The sequence below is a fragment of the Apodemus sylvaticus genome, chromosome 5, assembly GCF_947179515.1.
Source record: "Apodemus sylvaticus chromosome 5, mApoSyl1.1, whole genome shotgun sequence".
NCBI classification, from domain to species: domain Eukaryota; kingdom Metazoa; phylum Chordata; class Mammalia; order Rodentia; family Muridae; genus Apodemus; species Apodemus sylvaticus.
In genome coordinates this window covers 141,444,205-141,458,872 of record NC_067476.1, presented here as the reverse complement: position 1 = coordinate 141,458,872, position 14,668 = coordinate 141,444,205, and the positions used below count along the sequence as shown (strand labels likewise).

At 46.3% G+C, this 14,668-nt stretch overlaps 1 protein-coding gene across 6 annotated transcripts in view; it reads right to left on the bottom strand.

The window, feature by feature from the left end:
* Positions 1–13,802, bottom strand: part of Cep250 (centrosomal protein 250) — a 44,589-nt gene extending 30,787 nt beyond the window's left edge. Inside the window, exons 1-10 of one of the 6 annotated variants that reach the window (XM_052184064.1) lie at positions 13,452–13,624; positions 11,544–11,655; positions 8,015–8,291; positions 6,215–6,271; positions 5,383–5,465; positions 4,879–5,044; positions 4,064–4,170; positions 3,597–3,848; positions 1,463–1,559; positions 200–307 (exon numbers count right to left, since the gene is read on the bottom strand). In XM_052184064.1, coding sequence (XP_052040024.1) covers positions 200–307; positions 1,463–1,559; positions 3,597–3,848; positions 4,064–4,170; positions 4,879–5,044; positions 5,383–5,465; positions 6,215–6,271; positions 8,015–8,191 — 1,047 coding nt within the window. In that variant the 5' untranslated portion in view covers positions 8,192–8,291; positions 11,544–11,655; positions 13,452–13,624. Of the gene's footprint in view, positions 1–199; positions 308–1,462; positions 1,560–3,596; positions 3,849–4,063; positions 4,171–4,878; positions 5,045–5,382; positions 5,466–6,214; positions 6,272–8,014; positions 8,292–11,543; positions 11,656–13,451; positions 13,626–13,672 lie in introns of those variants that run through there. The other 5 variants (XM_052184062.1, XM_052184066.1, XM_052184060.1 and 2 more) reach the window with 5 other exon arrangements.
* Positions 13,803–14,668: the final 866 nt, after the last annotated feature.

The following is a 14,668-nucleotide window of genomic DNA, read 5'->3' as shown; positions in this document are numbered from 1 at the left end:
AGGACCTGCCCACTACACAGCGCAGGAAATGAACACTTTACCTACACCTCAGAGTGCCAATCTTCAAGTACACTAAGGAAGCTTATCCTTACATGACCTCAGTCAAACCTCAGTCTAGAACTCAAGGCAGCCGAGAGGACATGGAGAAGTTGGGGTGAGGAGGGGGAAGACACTGTCTAGTTACGGATAAGAGGCTTACCAGTGCCTGGGTTATATCCTTGATCACGTGCTGCAAAGACAACTTTTCTTCTTGAGCATTCCTACTGAGAGATGCCTCATGTTCCATTAACTCTGCATGGTTTGTCTCCTGGTACAAGAACAGAATAGAGCCTACAAGCCAAACTCTCAACAGAGAACTTGCTATTCTCATCCCCACATCAATCACAGATACATTCTGTCTATTCTGTCTGCGGTACTTTCTTAAGGAGTCTAAAAACAATGTAATATGGCAATAAAAAGATCAGAATAAGTGATTAGAAATCTAAATGACTGCCTAGGTTAAGGTTCTTGTTCTAACAGCAGTAACTACTATGAAAGCCCTGGAAAACCAGAATTCATTGCAATCCATTTTAATTAATTCATTGCAATCAGTAATTTTAAGTTACTTGAGCCCTGTGATGTCTGCACTGGTGAATTTCTGACTAAAAGGAATTAAATGGGCAAAAAGAAGTCAGCTTCCTAGAAGACTCCAAGGTAACTGAGATTAGGGTACACATGTGGATAGGGTTCAGGAGCTGCCTAGAGTTAGTGACCAGCATGTGTTGTGATGAAAGGAGAGTCAGTGAGCACAACATGTGTTGTGATGAAAGGAGACAGGTAAAGCAGCCAAGGACTCGGACCCCCATCTTAGAGAATCGCTTCTGTAGCATCCCTAACAGATGTTTACGTCAGTGAGTACAACCTCGCTCTCTCACAAAACGCACACTGTTCCAGTGGCAGCCCCAGCTAGTCAAACCTCCTACCTGTCTGACAAAGCTTCAACTCACTTCTCCCTTCAACTCCACTTTCAGAGATGTGAGGGCAGCCAGAAACCTTCCTCATAGCCATTCTGCTCCGTCTGCCTAGGCCCTGCACACGCCTCAGCCGTCTCCCACTCGTCTCAGTTTAAATCTCTCCACAGATCCTTTCCTTGATATCTTGCTTACTCCCACCTTTTAGTTTTCTTTAGTTTCACATAGTTCACACTGACTTCGAATACACTACAACAAGTCACCTCTCTCTGATAAGGACACATTTCATATGCATGTACTTCCCCCAGGAATACAGACTGTTATTAATCTTTTATTGCGCAGGTAAATGAATGAGTTAACTAATTTTCGAATTCAGCCAAAGTTTATTCTCAGCATTGGAGAATTTCGTTAAGGACCATTTATTTAACTGGTATCATCCACTACTTGTCTACAAAGAACAAGGAACCTGCCAACCCCTTCTTAGCTCCTTTGCAACACAGAGGACCACATACCAGGATCTCCATTGTTTCTCTTAGAGCCTTTACCATCTTTTCATAATCTTCATTTTGCTTCTGAGACTGGGTTAGCAGAGCCGAGAGTTCTGTCACTCTTAGGAGAAAAGTATAGCACTGTCACCTGAATAGCCCAGGGACGTGGACAAAGCCACACCACAGCACACCTCAACCCCCACATGGACACACTCACAGCACCCCTAGGATCCCTTAGGTATACCCAGTCTCTTGCATTCCCCGAATAATGTGATTCTATGTTCTTGATCTGGTGGGGAATGCCAAAGCCACTCAGACACATGCAGGATTTACCACATCTCAAGACTGGAGCGCGGGTTTGAGGCCTGAGGGCTGAGGGAAGCCCTGGCCCAGGCCCTCCAGGCCTCCCTTGATGTGAAGTCAAGTACCCTGAAGCCAATAAGAACATCAGAATTGCCACGGGGATAGTCCCAAGGTCCCGCCAGCCCAAGGTTTGATAGGGAAAAAGGACAGGCAACTCGGGAGACAACGCAACTAACGATGGATGGTCCACAAACTCTGCAGCCTCCATATCATTTCACAGCCTTTGCCCAGCCCTACACACGTGGCTTTCTTCCCAGTTTCCCTTTTCTGATCTTCTGGGGTAGCATCTGACTCTGAGCACCACGGTTGTCTAAAATTCTCTATGTAGTCCACAATGATGGTGAACTAGAAATCCTCCTGCTTCTAGGCGGGAGTACTAGGTTTTGGTTCTCTTGCCTGCGTACTAGGATCACAGCATGAGCCATGACACCTGCCTAACAAGTATTTAAGTGGAGGCTACCTAGGAGTCCTTCTCTCCTGACTCACTCATTATTTGTTCACTCATCCATTCACTCCCTCATTTATTCATTTACCTTTGAGGCGAGATCTCACTACAGTCTTGCCTGGCCTAGAACTTGCCATGTGGACCAGGCTGACATTGAACTTACAGAGATCTACCTGCCTATAACTCCAAAGAGCTAGGATTAAAAGTGATGACTACTGGGCTGGAGAGATGGCTCAGCGGTTAAGAGCATTGACTGCTCTTACGAAGGACCTGAGTTCAAATCCCAGCACTCACATGGTGGCTCACAACCATCTGTAAAAGAGATCTGATGCCATCTTCTGGTGTGTCTGAAGACAGTAACACTGTACTTAAGATATAAGAATAAATAATTTAAAAAAGAAAGTGATGGCTACTGCGCCTGGCTAAAAGAAAAATTTAAGACTTAATAATTTTATTATGAATCACCTCTAGGGCCCCAAATCACTGTATTGTCTTACATTTAATTTTATAAGAGATGTATCATTTAACATTATGAGATAAACTTCAAAACACTATAGACACAAATCTACTATGATCTTTGTACTTTTTTTTTTTAATGATCTTTGTTCTTAATGTCTCCAAAAGCAAAAAGAAAACAAAATCGTCCCCAACTTGTGTCCACCACCAATAGGCAGAGAGCCCTAGCCATGATACAGACTTTGCCCTGATAACCAGTGGGACTCTGTTCATGTCTTTCCTTCTTATCATTTAAAAAAAATCCTATTTCATTATAATCCAAAAATAAAGGAGGCAAGGTAGATCTAGCTCAATGGTAGAATGTCTGACGAGTCTATCAAGGACCTGAGTTAAATCCCCAGCCCAGCAAAAAACAAATAAGCCTAACATGCCTCCCCCCACAAAACAGGACAGATAGAAAGAAACAAAGTTATTAGAGAGACACAATAAGATTAGTGCTGTAAGGAGCAGGTCAGAAAAACTCATAGGACTACAAGCTACTGAAGTCAGAGATGTCACCCAAGAGGTGACATGGGAACTCTACTTTAAGGGGCAAAGCACAGGGGAAGGAGGGAGGCATCCCAGGCTAAGGCCGGCAAACAGCAAGACATGACTGTGGAAGAGGATGGCTGCAAGGAGACTGCTGTCACAGACAACTGCTGACAGCAGGGAAGAGACTGGTTGCAAGGTAGCCAGAGGACAGTGACAGACCCCACTGAGACACTGGACCCAGATGGCTCATTTCCTTTCCCTCTCAGGGTGAAGGTGTTTTTGACATCTTGTCTGCCCACCCAGAACCCTCTAAGGAGTAGCTTTCCCTCAGTAGATTCCTCCTAGGCCCATATGTCCGCTCACCGGTCCTGGAGCTCCGCCTTCTCCAGGTCCCCTTGGCTCCTGAGCTGTATTAACTCCTGGCTCTTTTCATGGGCCTCCTTCTCCAGCGCCTGGGTCTTAGCAACAAGCAGCAGCAGCTGGGCTGGCTCACTCTCATCCGTCCTCCCAGATCCACTGGACTCCCGGGACTGTGCTCTCAGGGTCAGGCGCAGACAGCAGGTCAGTAGGGACCCCGAAAGCCTTGCGTGTTCAGCCTTTAGCTCGGTCAGATCTCTGAGCACAAGAAGGAAGAGCGAAGACTCCAAGGAACCAAGGAAGAGAGCTTGGCCACAAAACCCAAGAGGTCTAAGGGGCAGGTCTGAGAAAATCATCTCTCCCGTAACTGCAAATCTCCCTCCCAGCCACTGCACCCATTCCTCTTCAACAGAGCCTGCTGCCTTAAGTTCAGACTCAGCAGAGGCAGACCTCTCTTCTCACCCAACACTGACCTGTCAGTAGCTGACTTCATTTTCAGGAAGTGACGTCGGAAGGTTACCACCTCTCGCCATAGATTGAGAAGACGACCATGTTCACCTCTCAAATAGCCCTTGAAGAACTGTGTGTTCAGAAACCCAAGTCATACCCAAGGGCAGGGACCTTGCACCAGCGCAAGAGTCTTGGATTCCTGATGGCTGCTGGGAGAGGGGTGAAGGGAGGAAGGAGTTCAAGGTGATCGCTTATGGACAGGAGTCTATTCAGTTGTACTGAAGAGTTTAATAAAGATAGCTGTGAGATTCAAGAGGTCAGGGGTCCCTGGATGGAAAGTGGCCTTCCACTTAGCTAGATCAGAAAAGGATATGCAGCGACTGCTTAACAAATGGGAACTATTCCCACAGGCAGGAGAACGGGGTGCTCTAACACATGCAAACCACCCAGACCCAGAACCCAGCAAAGGGTCAGGAAACATTTGCTTTCTATAGCTCTGACGTGAAAATTTCCCAGGGCTCATAATCATTTTTTCTCCTCCATTCAATCCAGCAGTGACCTGCTTGGCATCTAGCTATGCAGACCTCCAGACAAGGCAGACAATAAATTTTCAGATCCATTTGAAACCTAACCTAGTTGCTTATGCAAGAGTTAAGCCAACAAAGCCTGGCCTAGGCAGAACTAGGAAGCAAGCTGAAACAGGGCCCAGCTGTCGGCTTGGGCAGAGCCAGTCAGAGGCAGGAGCAATAATGACAGATCAGCTTCCAGGTCCAGGTTAAGCCTTCCAGGCACTGCCTGGACAGCACCCAGAGCGCGCACTCCACTCTAGAGTGCCTACCTCCTGCTCCATCCGCCACTGGCTCTCCTTCCTCACTAACTCATCTCGGGCCCGACTCCAGTCCACTGTCAGCTTTTCCACGTCCTCCTGCAGGGCTTTATTCACCACATCTGCTTTCTCCATGTGCAGCCGAAGCTCCGTATTCACCTCCACTAGACTCTCACACCTGCGCAAGCGCGTAAGAGCAAGTGCAAAATAAAGGTCTGGTCCCTCCCTTGGGCCTCTGGGGAGTAAGACAGTGAATGGAATTTTCCATAGCCAGGAGTTAGAGGACTGGAATCTTGTTTGCCCTTGGGACACAAGATTCCCAGGAGCCCCTCCCTTCCTCCCTCCCTCCTTCCCACTCCCCTGCCCCATCTGCTTTCTGCCCGCCTTAGGTTACACACTGGAAGCACCATGCCCAGCCAGTTTTCCAGCCACGCGATCACTCTTGGAACAGAAGTTTCCCATCAGCCTTTCCACCTGCTGGATAACCACTCAGGTCAGGAAGGTTGGGTCCATCACCTCTGCTGCTCCTCCTCCAATCGGATCAGCAGCTGTTCCAGGTTTGGCTCTTCTACACTTTCCCACCGCTGAGGGATCAGTCCCTTGTGAGACAGAGACAGGCCTTATAATGCTGCAGGAAAACCTCACCCAGGACAATTCCCTGATGCTTCCTTTGATAGTGGCCCACTTTCTTTTTCTGTCCTTTCTCTTCAAAGCAGTTTGGCATCTAACCTGTGGGGTGGAAGCTGTATCTTTCACTGGGGACCTTAACTTCTGTTATACTAATTGGGAAGTCAAAGATGACGCTGACTGTCATTCTCCAAGAGTCTGCAAGTGAAGTGAACAGTACAAAATGCTTGGGGCCCTGGCCTGCACTAAAGGTGCTCAACATATTCTGGTTCTCCCCTTCCCTCTCGAACTTTTCTGAGGGGAACGAGAAGGTGCTTAAGGGAGCTGGAACAAAGAATGACAAAAGGGTCTTTCAGAGCCAGTCCTACCCAGGCAACAAAATAAACACACCCCTCTGCTGCAGGCATGCTTGTAGACCTGTGTCTTCCTGACAGATAAACACTGACACCTGCTGGATGAACAATGAATTTTCTCTCTAATTCCACATAGCTTTTCTACTGCTTGAAGTCCCCATAAACTGCGTTTATATATGGAAAGCCATGGGTTGGAATAACTCAGGCCAAGGATCTCTAGAAGATGATATTGAGAGCTCTTAGGAGCTGAAGACAAAGGGACTTCCACCAAACATCCTATATAGCCCCAGTCTCCCTTGGCAGTATATAAAGCCCAAAAAAGTGTATTTTGGGGGCACAGGGGAAGTCCAGAACTAAATTTTACTCACTCCAGTGGCTTCTAGCCGCTTCTCCAGGTCTTGGCACCAACTCCGGTACTGTAAAACCTGAAGCAAAGAGAGCAGGACCTGAACTCAGCTTCAGCACAACCCAAAGGCTCCAGGAAGATTCTTGGGCAAACTTGCTGTGAACATGGGAAGCAGGTGGTGACAGTGAAGTGAGGTTGCGGCGTCTGGATGTTTAAATAATACTTCCTGGGAGATGGCTCAGTAGTAAAGCACTTGTGGTGTAAGCATGAGGACCTGAATTCAGGTCCCCAGAGCCCAAGCAAAGCCAGAGGGGCTGGTGTGTGTACCGTCCAGCACTCCTATGCCAGGGTGGGAACCAGAGCCAGGAGAAAGCCCTAAAGTTCACTGGCCAGCTAACCTGATGCACACTGTGGCAGACAAAGAGACCCTATTTCACACAGGGTAAAAGGCAAGGCCAACACCTGAGATTGTCCCCTGACCTCCATACCCTGTGACTGGTACATGTATGCTTATATTTACACTTAACATACAGAGTTTTGTGGTGTTTTTTTTTCCTTAAAAAACAAAACAAAACAAAAACAAAAAAAAAAAAAAAAAAAAAAAAACCCCAATATTTCCTGGGGGTTGATGAGATGGCCTGGTCAGTAAAATGTGCTGGTGGTGGTAGTGCATGCCTTTAATCCCAGCACTCAGGAGACAGAGGCAGAGGCAGAGACAGGCAGATCTCCAAGAGTTCAAGGCTAGCCTGGTCTACAGAGTAAGTTCCAAGACAACCAGGGCCATACAGAAAAACCCTGTCTCAAAAGACAAATAAAAAGGGAGTATGTTTATTATGCAAGCATCTAGACCCAAGTTCAAATCTCCAGCGCCCACATAAAAAGCCACCATGTCAGTGTTGAAGAGGAAAGGCTGCAGCTCCCTGGAGCTCCCTAGACAGCCAGCCTAGCCAGATCTGTGAGCTCCAGTTCGGTGAGAGATTCGTCTCAAAAAACACAATGTGGTGGGGGCTGAAGAGAGGGATCAGTGCTGAAAAGCTTGCTGGTCCCTCAGACGTCTCCAATTCAGTTTCCCCGCACCCAGCAACCACTGTTACAACTCGCCACTGTCTGTAACTCCAGCACACACAGAGCATACATTTATACAGACATATGCACACAAATACACATAAAATTTAAAAAACATGGTGGAGATAGAAAATACTCAATATTGACCTCTAGCCTCCTTATTCACACTCACAGTTTTATGTGCATTTGAACACACACACACACACACACACACACACACCTTTCTGTGTGCCTTGTGTATTAAAAAAACAAAACCAGAAATCCTAGGGCTTGGGCTTAGCTCTAGACTAGTTCTTAATCGGTGGGTCACTACCCCTGGGTGGCTGGGGTGTCAAACAACCCTTTTACAGAGGTTGCCTAAGACCACCAGGAAAACACAAATATTTACATTACGATTTATAACAGTTCTGAAGTAGCAATGAAAACAATCTTATGGTTGGGGGTTACCCTACATGAGGAACTGTATTAAAATGTGGCAGCATAAGGAAGGTTGAGAATCACTTATGTAGAGCAAGAGAACAAACTAGGGAGCCACTTTAACTCTTGTGAATGAAATGTCACACTTGGAAGGAACATAATCTTTATTCTGTGAAGTAGTTGTGACTGTCAAGGAGAGGCTATGGATGGGAGTGTCCGGGCCATCCTCACCAGGAAGTGTGGTTCTACATGGGCTCTCCCTCCCCCCAGCCCTATCCCACCCTAGTGCCCACTCTAGGGGAGGTTTCTTTCCCCTTCCCCACAGGGCCATCTGCCTCACCTTGGCCTGCAGCTTCCTCACGAGGGTTGCTTGTCTCTTCTGGGCCTCTTGGGAGTTCTTCAGCTTCCGCCAGGAGGCAGCCTGGTTCTCTGCCATCTGCTGCTGCAGAGCCAGCACCTGCTCCTCCAGCACCAGCTGCAGGGACTGGGGCTTCATGACAGAGCTTCCTGTCTCCATGGGTGCACCACAGAACACATCTGCAGCTCCGGTGTAGCTATAGGATGGTTGCAAGAGGATGTCTAACCATTGTCCTATGTTTCTTAGACCTCTTCTTGAGCTGGGGACCAAAACATACAACATAGTTGAAAAGGCTAAGATTTCTCAGATTTACCCATCAGGCGTTTATTAAGTGGAGTCAATCAGGGCTGAACGAAGTAAACAGGTTTCTTCATTACAGGATTCCTCAGAACTTTCTTTTTTAATAGTTATTCATTTTTATGAGTACTTTGCCAGTAACATGTATATGCTTCATGTATGTGCTTGGTGTGTGAAGAGGCCAAAACGAACATGGCCTTCAGTCTTACTGTTCTTCTTTTTTGAGATAGTTTTCATACTGCCCCGGCTATCATGGAACTGCTATGTGGCTAAGGATGAATCTGAACTCCTGATTCTCCTGCCTCTACCTCCCAAATGTTGTGATTACAAGCATGTGACACCATCCCATAAAAACGTTAAGAAATCAAAAATGGATGCCAACATTAGTGACTGAAAGAATACATATGGGCTAGAGAGATGACTCAGTGGTTAAGAGAACTGACTGCTCTTCCAGAGGTCCTGAGTTCAATTCCCAGCAACCATATGTAATGGGATCTGACAGCATTCTGGTATGTCTGTGGACAGCTACAGTGTACTCATATACATAAAATCGATAAACTAATTAAAAAAAAAAAGGAAAGAATACATATGCAAACATGCATTTCAGGCTCCTCTGAATAACCAGGCGACCTAACCTATAAGTCAATAATGACCAGCAATCTCCTGCCTCTCCAGCATCTAAAGACCAAGCCCTCTTCTACATATTCATTCTCTAGGTCACACAAGTAATGATCTCCACTAGCAAAGCCGGTGAGTTGTTCTGGGGTTAAGAGCAAGACCCTGATTCGACATGTAAGATGGAAAGAGATGGAGGGAGACACCAGTCAATCTCAGGCCCCCTCCCAGGGAACACGAATACATACTTGCACACCATACAAATAAAACAACAAAACCCCACCAAACCACAACCACCACCACCACCAAAAACTAAATTGAGCCTAAGTTGGTCATGGTGGCACAGGCCTGAAGTTTGGTCACTCAGGAGGTCAAGGCAGACAGACCAAGTGTTGAAAATCATTTTCAGTTACACAGTGGTTACTTGAAATCCTGTCTTTAAAAAAAAAAAAAGTGAAATTGAATCTTCTCTTTTTTGAGTGTAGGATGGAATAAAGTAGAAATAACTAACGCTAGACATTTGGCTCAGCAGTTAAGAGAACTTGCTGCTTTTGCAGAGGACCAGTGCTTGGTTCTCAGCCCTGAGATGGTAACTCAAAACCACCTGTAACTCCAGTTCCAAGGGTTCTGGCACCCTTTTATGATGTCGGAGGGCAGAAATGTGGTGTACAAACACACATTCAGGCAACACATCTATACACATAAAATATAAAATAAACCTTTTAAAATCTGATGCCCTCTTCTGGTGTGTCTGAAGACAGCTACAGTGTACTTAGGTAAAATAATAAATAAATCTCTGAGAAATGCCTTCTGAAACAAGGTCACAGAAGGTGCTATGGCTTGTTGCTTGTTTGCTTTTTCTGATCAACCTCTCTGGAGAAATACTTGCTCTGTCCTGAGGACACACAAGTACCTGAGGAGACTCAGGAGAAGCACGGGGGCCTTGTGCCAACAGCCCTGTCGAGAACAGCTCTTCCAGCCCCTGGTGGAGAGCTTCAGATCAGGGTCAGCCTTGCCCGAGCCTGCTAAGCCAGGAACACCGCAGATCTGCTCTACACTTCTCCCCCACGGGGAGTGCGTGAGATAATAAACTGCTGTTTAATACTAAACTTGGACCAACTCCTTGTACAGCAGTACAACTGGATCGCTGCCAAAGCTCCTCCCAGGTGCTAGTGGTACCTCCTAAATTCTGTTATTTTGTTTTGTTCTCAATAGGACAGTTAAAGGATCCTTTTAAAATACAAACCAGGACTGCTGAGGTGGCTCAGGGGAAAAAGTGCTAGTTGCCATCCTGACAACCTGAGACCCAGCCACAGAACCCAGAGTTCAAGGAGAGAAAGTCTTCATGAAAGCCATCCTCTAACCCACCCGAGAACTGCACCGTGTGCTTAGACACACATACACACTCAAAATCAAAACAAACACAAACATAAACAGCTGGGCATAGTGGCACATGCCTAAAATCAGATGCTTGTGAGACTGAGGCAGAAGGAAGGACTGCTGCACTTGAGATTTTCCCAAGGGCTACATAATAAATTTTAAGACAGACCCAGTCTCAAGACACACACCCTAGATAACAGCCAATTAGAGTTAAAGAGAATCTTTATATTTGCCTGAGTCCTAGCTGACCCATCTTAGCCAAATGAATTAATCCTATTTCTTTCTCATCTTCCCTTTGCTCACACTCCTCCGGCCGCACAGCCCACCACCCTCCTGTGTGTAGAACACAACATGATTTGCTCCCTAACTAGGCTCTGACCAAATGTCACCTTTTTAGTAAGTTGTACAAAGTAAAGTTGTACAACTGTACATATGTGCAGGAATTCTACTTACTGAGTCTTTCTCTAATTATTATGTATAACAAGTAACCAAAACGTAAGTCCCTCTAGTACAAAGACTGTTTTGTGCTTGTTTGTTTGAGACAGTGTCTTGCTTTGGTGACTCAGGCTTGTGATTCTCCAATTTCTGCCTTCCAAGTACTGAGATTACAAATGGGTGTGCGTGCACATGCACACGCATACACCAGCTAACATTACTTGAGTCAATGCTGCATTCCCAGCTCCTCAAACAGACCTAGTGTGTGAAGTGCCCATTATATCTGAGTGACTGGTGTACAACATTAATAACATGATCCTTCTGACCACCAACACAGCTTTACAAAATGTCAGCAGTTCCATAGCTGGTCATAGAGTAAAAATCATACACAATGTGTACAGTGTTTCCCTTACAATAGTCAGATGCAACTTTCATTATCACAAAGAAAAAACTTAGAGGTATTAAGATTACTGTCTTCAGCCGGGCAGTGGTGGCGCACGCCTGTAATCCCAGCACTTGGGAAGCAGAGGCAGGCATATTTCTGAGTTCAAGGCCAGCCTGATCTACAGAGTGAGTTCCAGGACAGCCAGGGCTATACAGAGAAACCCTGTCTTGAAAAACCAAAACAAGAAACAGAAAAAGAAAAAGAAAAAGAAAAAGGAAAAGGAAACGGAAAAGGAAAAGAAAACTTTTCAGATTCAGGGCTCTGTGGTTAGGAACACCTATTGCTCTTGCAGAAGACCTGGCTTTAATTCTCAGCACACATATAGTGACTCATAACTACCTGGAAGATACAAGGGTCTCTTCTCATTTCTGATGGCACCAGGCACACAGATGGTACATGTTCATACATATAGGCAAAGCATTGGTACATAGAAACTAAAAATAATAAAGTCCTAAAAAGGAAAAAAAAAAAGAGAGAAAACTAGGATTCAAAAAATAGAAGTGAGAGCTGGGCTCAGTGGTACAGGCCTTTGATCCCAGTGCTTGGGAGGCAGAAGGAGTTAGATCTCTGAGTCTGAAGCCATATTGCTCTTGCAGGGCATGCAGATTCAGTTCTCATCATGTACTCTGGGCAGCTAACAACTGCCTCTAACTGAGCACCAGGCGCTCTAAGGCTCTGATACCTGCATTTGTGTCCACCCTGTTGCCTCACGCACACAATTAAACATAAATATTTTTTAAAATGGGTGGGGAAATTGGAGCATGGCTCCACAGGTTAGGAATCGCCTGATGATTCTAACCCGCATGAAAGCTAATGGCAAGAGACAACTCCACAAAGTCCTCTTTAGTCTTCATGCGGACATCATGGCGCAGATCCCCCATCGTACACACACACACAGACACTTTTTCAAGGGAAGAGACACAACTGGTTAGTAGCAAAGCAGAAATCAATCTCTAATCCGATTCCATATTCAATGCTAATTGCATTAGCTGCCAAAGTCAGAAAGTAAAAAATCACAGCACTGCAGATCATTTCCTAATAGGAACGAAATAATGACATCCATGCCTGAAACTTTCTGAGGTAAAAGGAGCAAAAGGTGACAGAATGTTCCTGGAGCACAAGTTGGAGGTGTACCAGTACCACAGTGAAGATCTGGGCTTGATTTTTAATAAGAAAACTATCGATTTGGTAATATTATCAATCCTCCGTAAGCCTCAGAGCCCAGTCTAGACTCACAGGCCACAAGGCCTGAAATCTCATTCTTGGGAGGCCAAGACAAATGAACATCAAGTTCAAATCCAGCCTTGGTAAATTGGTAAGACACTCTCAAAATAAAAAGGGAAAAGAGGACGTGAGATTACTAGTTCAGTGGTAGAACACTGACTGGCATGCATAAGACCCTGGGTTTTAAAAAAAAAAAAGCAGCTCTTTTATTGAAATGCAAGTTGTAACCCCGATCTCCATATCTTACAGGCTAATGTATTAACAGCAAATCAAAGGCAATCTAATTAAGTCATAATATACGTAGGGGGGATTCTGGCTCATTGTGGAACTTAATTTGTTAGTGCTTGTTTCTTCATGCATAAAACATGAATATACAGACCACACACCATTGATCGCTGCGTGGATTAATGGGGTCTTTGTAGGTAATGCATTTAGCAGAGCTGTCATCTTTCGGGTATTCAGTAACTTTTGTAGTTACTAGTAGTCATCATGGGGCATAAGAGTTGAAAAAAAGACATGACTTCTAACAAACAAGCCCAGAACATGCAAGAGTTGCAGAACACTGACTTGGGCAAAGATCGCAAAAGGCAAGAATCAGATTAGTTGAGCCTGGAGCAGGCCTCTAGGAATGGTTTTGAAGAAGAGATCTTTTGAGTTCTGAGAAATGAAAGTTCTAACGATAGGGCAGCGGGCTGGGACCGGACTTTCAGGGGAAGATGACAAGCAAAGCCGTAGGGGGCACGGGAGCTGCAAAGACAGAGATCCGCAGGGCGCGCAGCGTCTCATCCCATTAGCTCCGGGCTACAGCAGTGGGCCACCCGGGTGTGAGGTTTTCCTGGGCGGCGGCTGCAGCAGGAAACTGAGGCAGGCAGGCCCCGACTACTGGGACGGGTTCCAGCCCCTCTCTGGGCCCGGGGCTCCTCCGGGAATACAGGAAGGCGCTGTCCATGCGACATCCCCGCGGGCGTCCAGGCCCTGGGCTCGGACCGTTACGCTCGCCGCCTCCCGCCTGCCCCGGCCCACCTCACCACTGTCGGTTCTCGGGGATCCCGAAGCGCTTCGCAGCTACGGAGGCCGCTGCAGCAGTCCGCAGGCCAGGCCCCGGGCGGCCCTCAGTCAGAGGGCCAGGCCTCGCCCCCCAAACTCCCGCCCTTTCGCGGGGACCGCCCAGCCGAGCCGAGCGCCGGGCATTAAGTGCGCGGGTGCAGACCTCTCGCCATTTTAGGTACTGGCAGTCAACTTACTAGAGACGCCCAGTAGGAAATGGGGGTTACAGTGAGGCATAGGGTCGCTTTCCAAAAATAAAGACAGTCACAGTCTCTGAATTCTAGCACTGAACGTTCTGAGGTGGAGAAGAAACTCTCGCCCTCAATCCCGCCTGTGGCTTCAGAGTTAAATACTGCGCATGCGTAAAGCCAAAGTCTAGGTGCACCTGCGCACTGTTTCACCAACTAAGCCGGTACAGTACCTGCGTGAAAGCCGCTAGCTGCAATTAAATCTGGGCGAACGAATGTCCCGGCTTTCGATCTTTCCTGATCCTCCACGCAGCCTCAGGAAACACAACATTCGCAAACAGCCGTGTCGTTTGGAATACTCGGAACTCCACAAGCCTTTGCACAGGATTGCTTTTCTTAAATGGTTTAAGCCATTTAAAGTGGTTTAAATGGCTACTTTGTCCGGTTATATGTACCTCTCTGTATGACTGCGTTCCGCTAGGGGAAGTTATTTTGATATATTGTACAATCATTATTAACGCAATTTCTTAGCATTGAATTTTTTAAAAGATTTATTTATTTCATGTATGAGTACACTGTGGCTGTCTTCAGACACACCCGAAGAGGGCAGCGGATCCCATTACAGATGGTTGTGAGCCACCAAATGGTTGCTGGAAATTGAACTCAGGAACACTGGAGAGAGCAGTCAGTGCTCTTAACCGCTGAGCCATCTGTCCAGCCCACAATTAAATTTTTATTTGATTCCCAGTTGGTTATAGTTTTAGTAGAGGCAAAACAAAAACAAATGTATCATCTAAGTATATACACTTCACTCCCTGAAGACTCAGTAGACTAAAGGTGAAGCCAGGAATCTGCATTCTTGCAAATACCCCAGATGATTATGCACTATGGGAACTACACAAGACAAGTCCTTGAGGACAGAGCACTTCTTGGGCATACACGACTCTAACACACAGTACAAGGCCTGACACAAAACAGATCTCCAGCAAGTGCTGAGTGAACTAA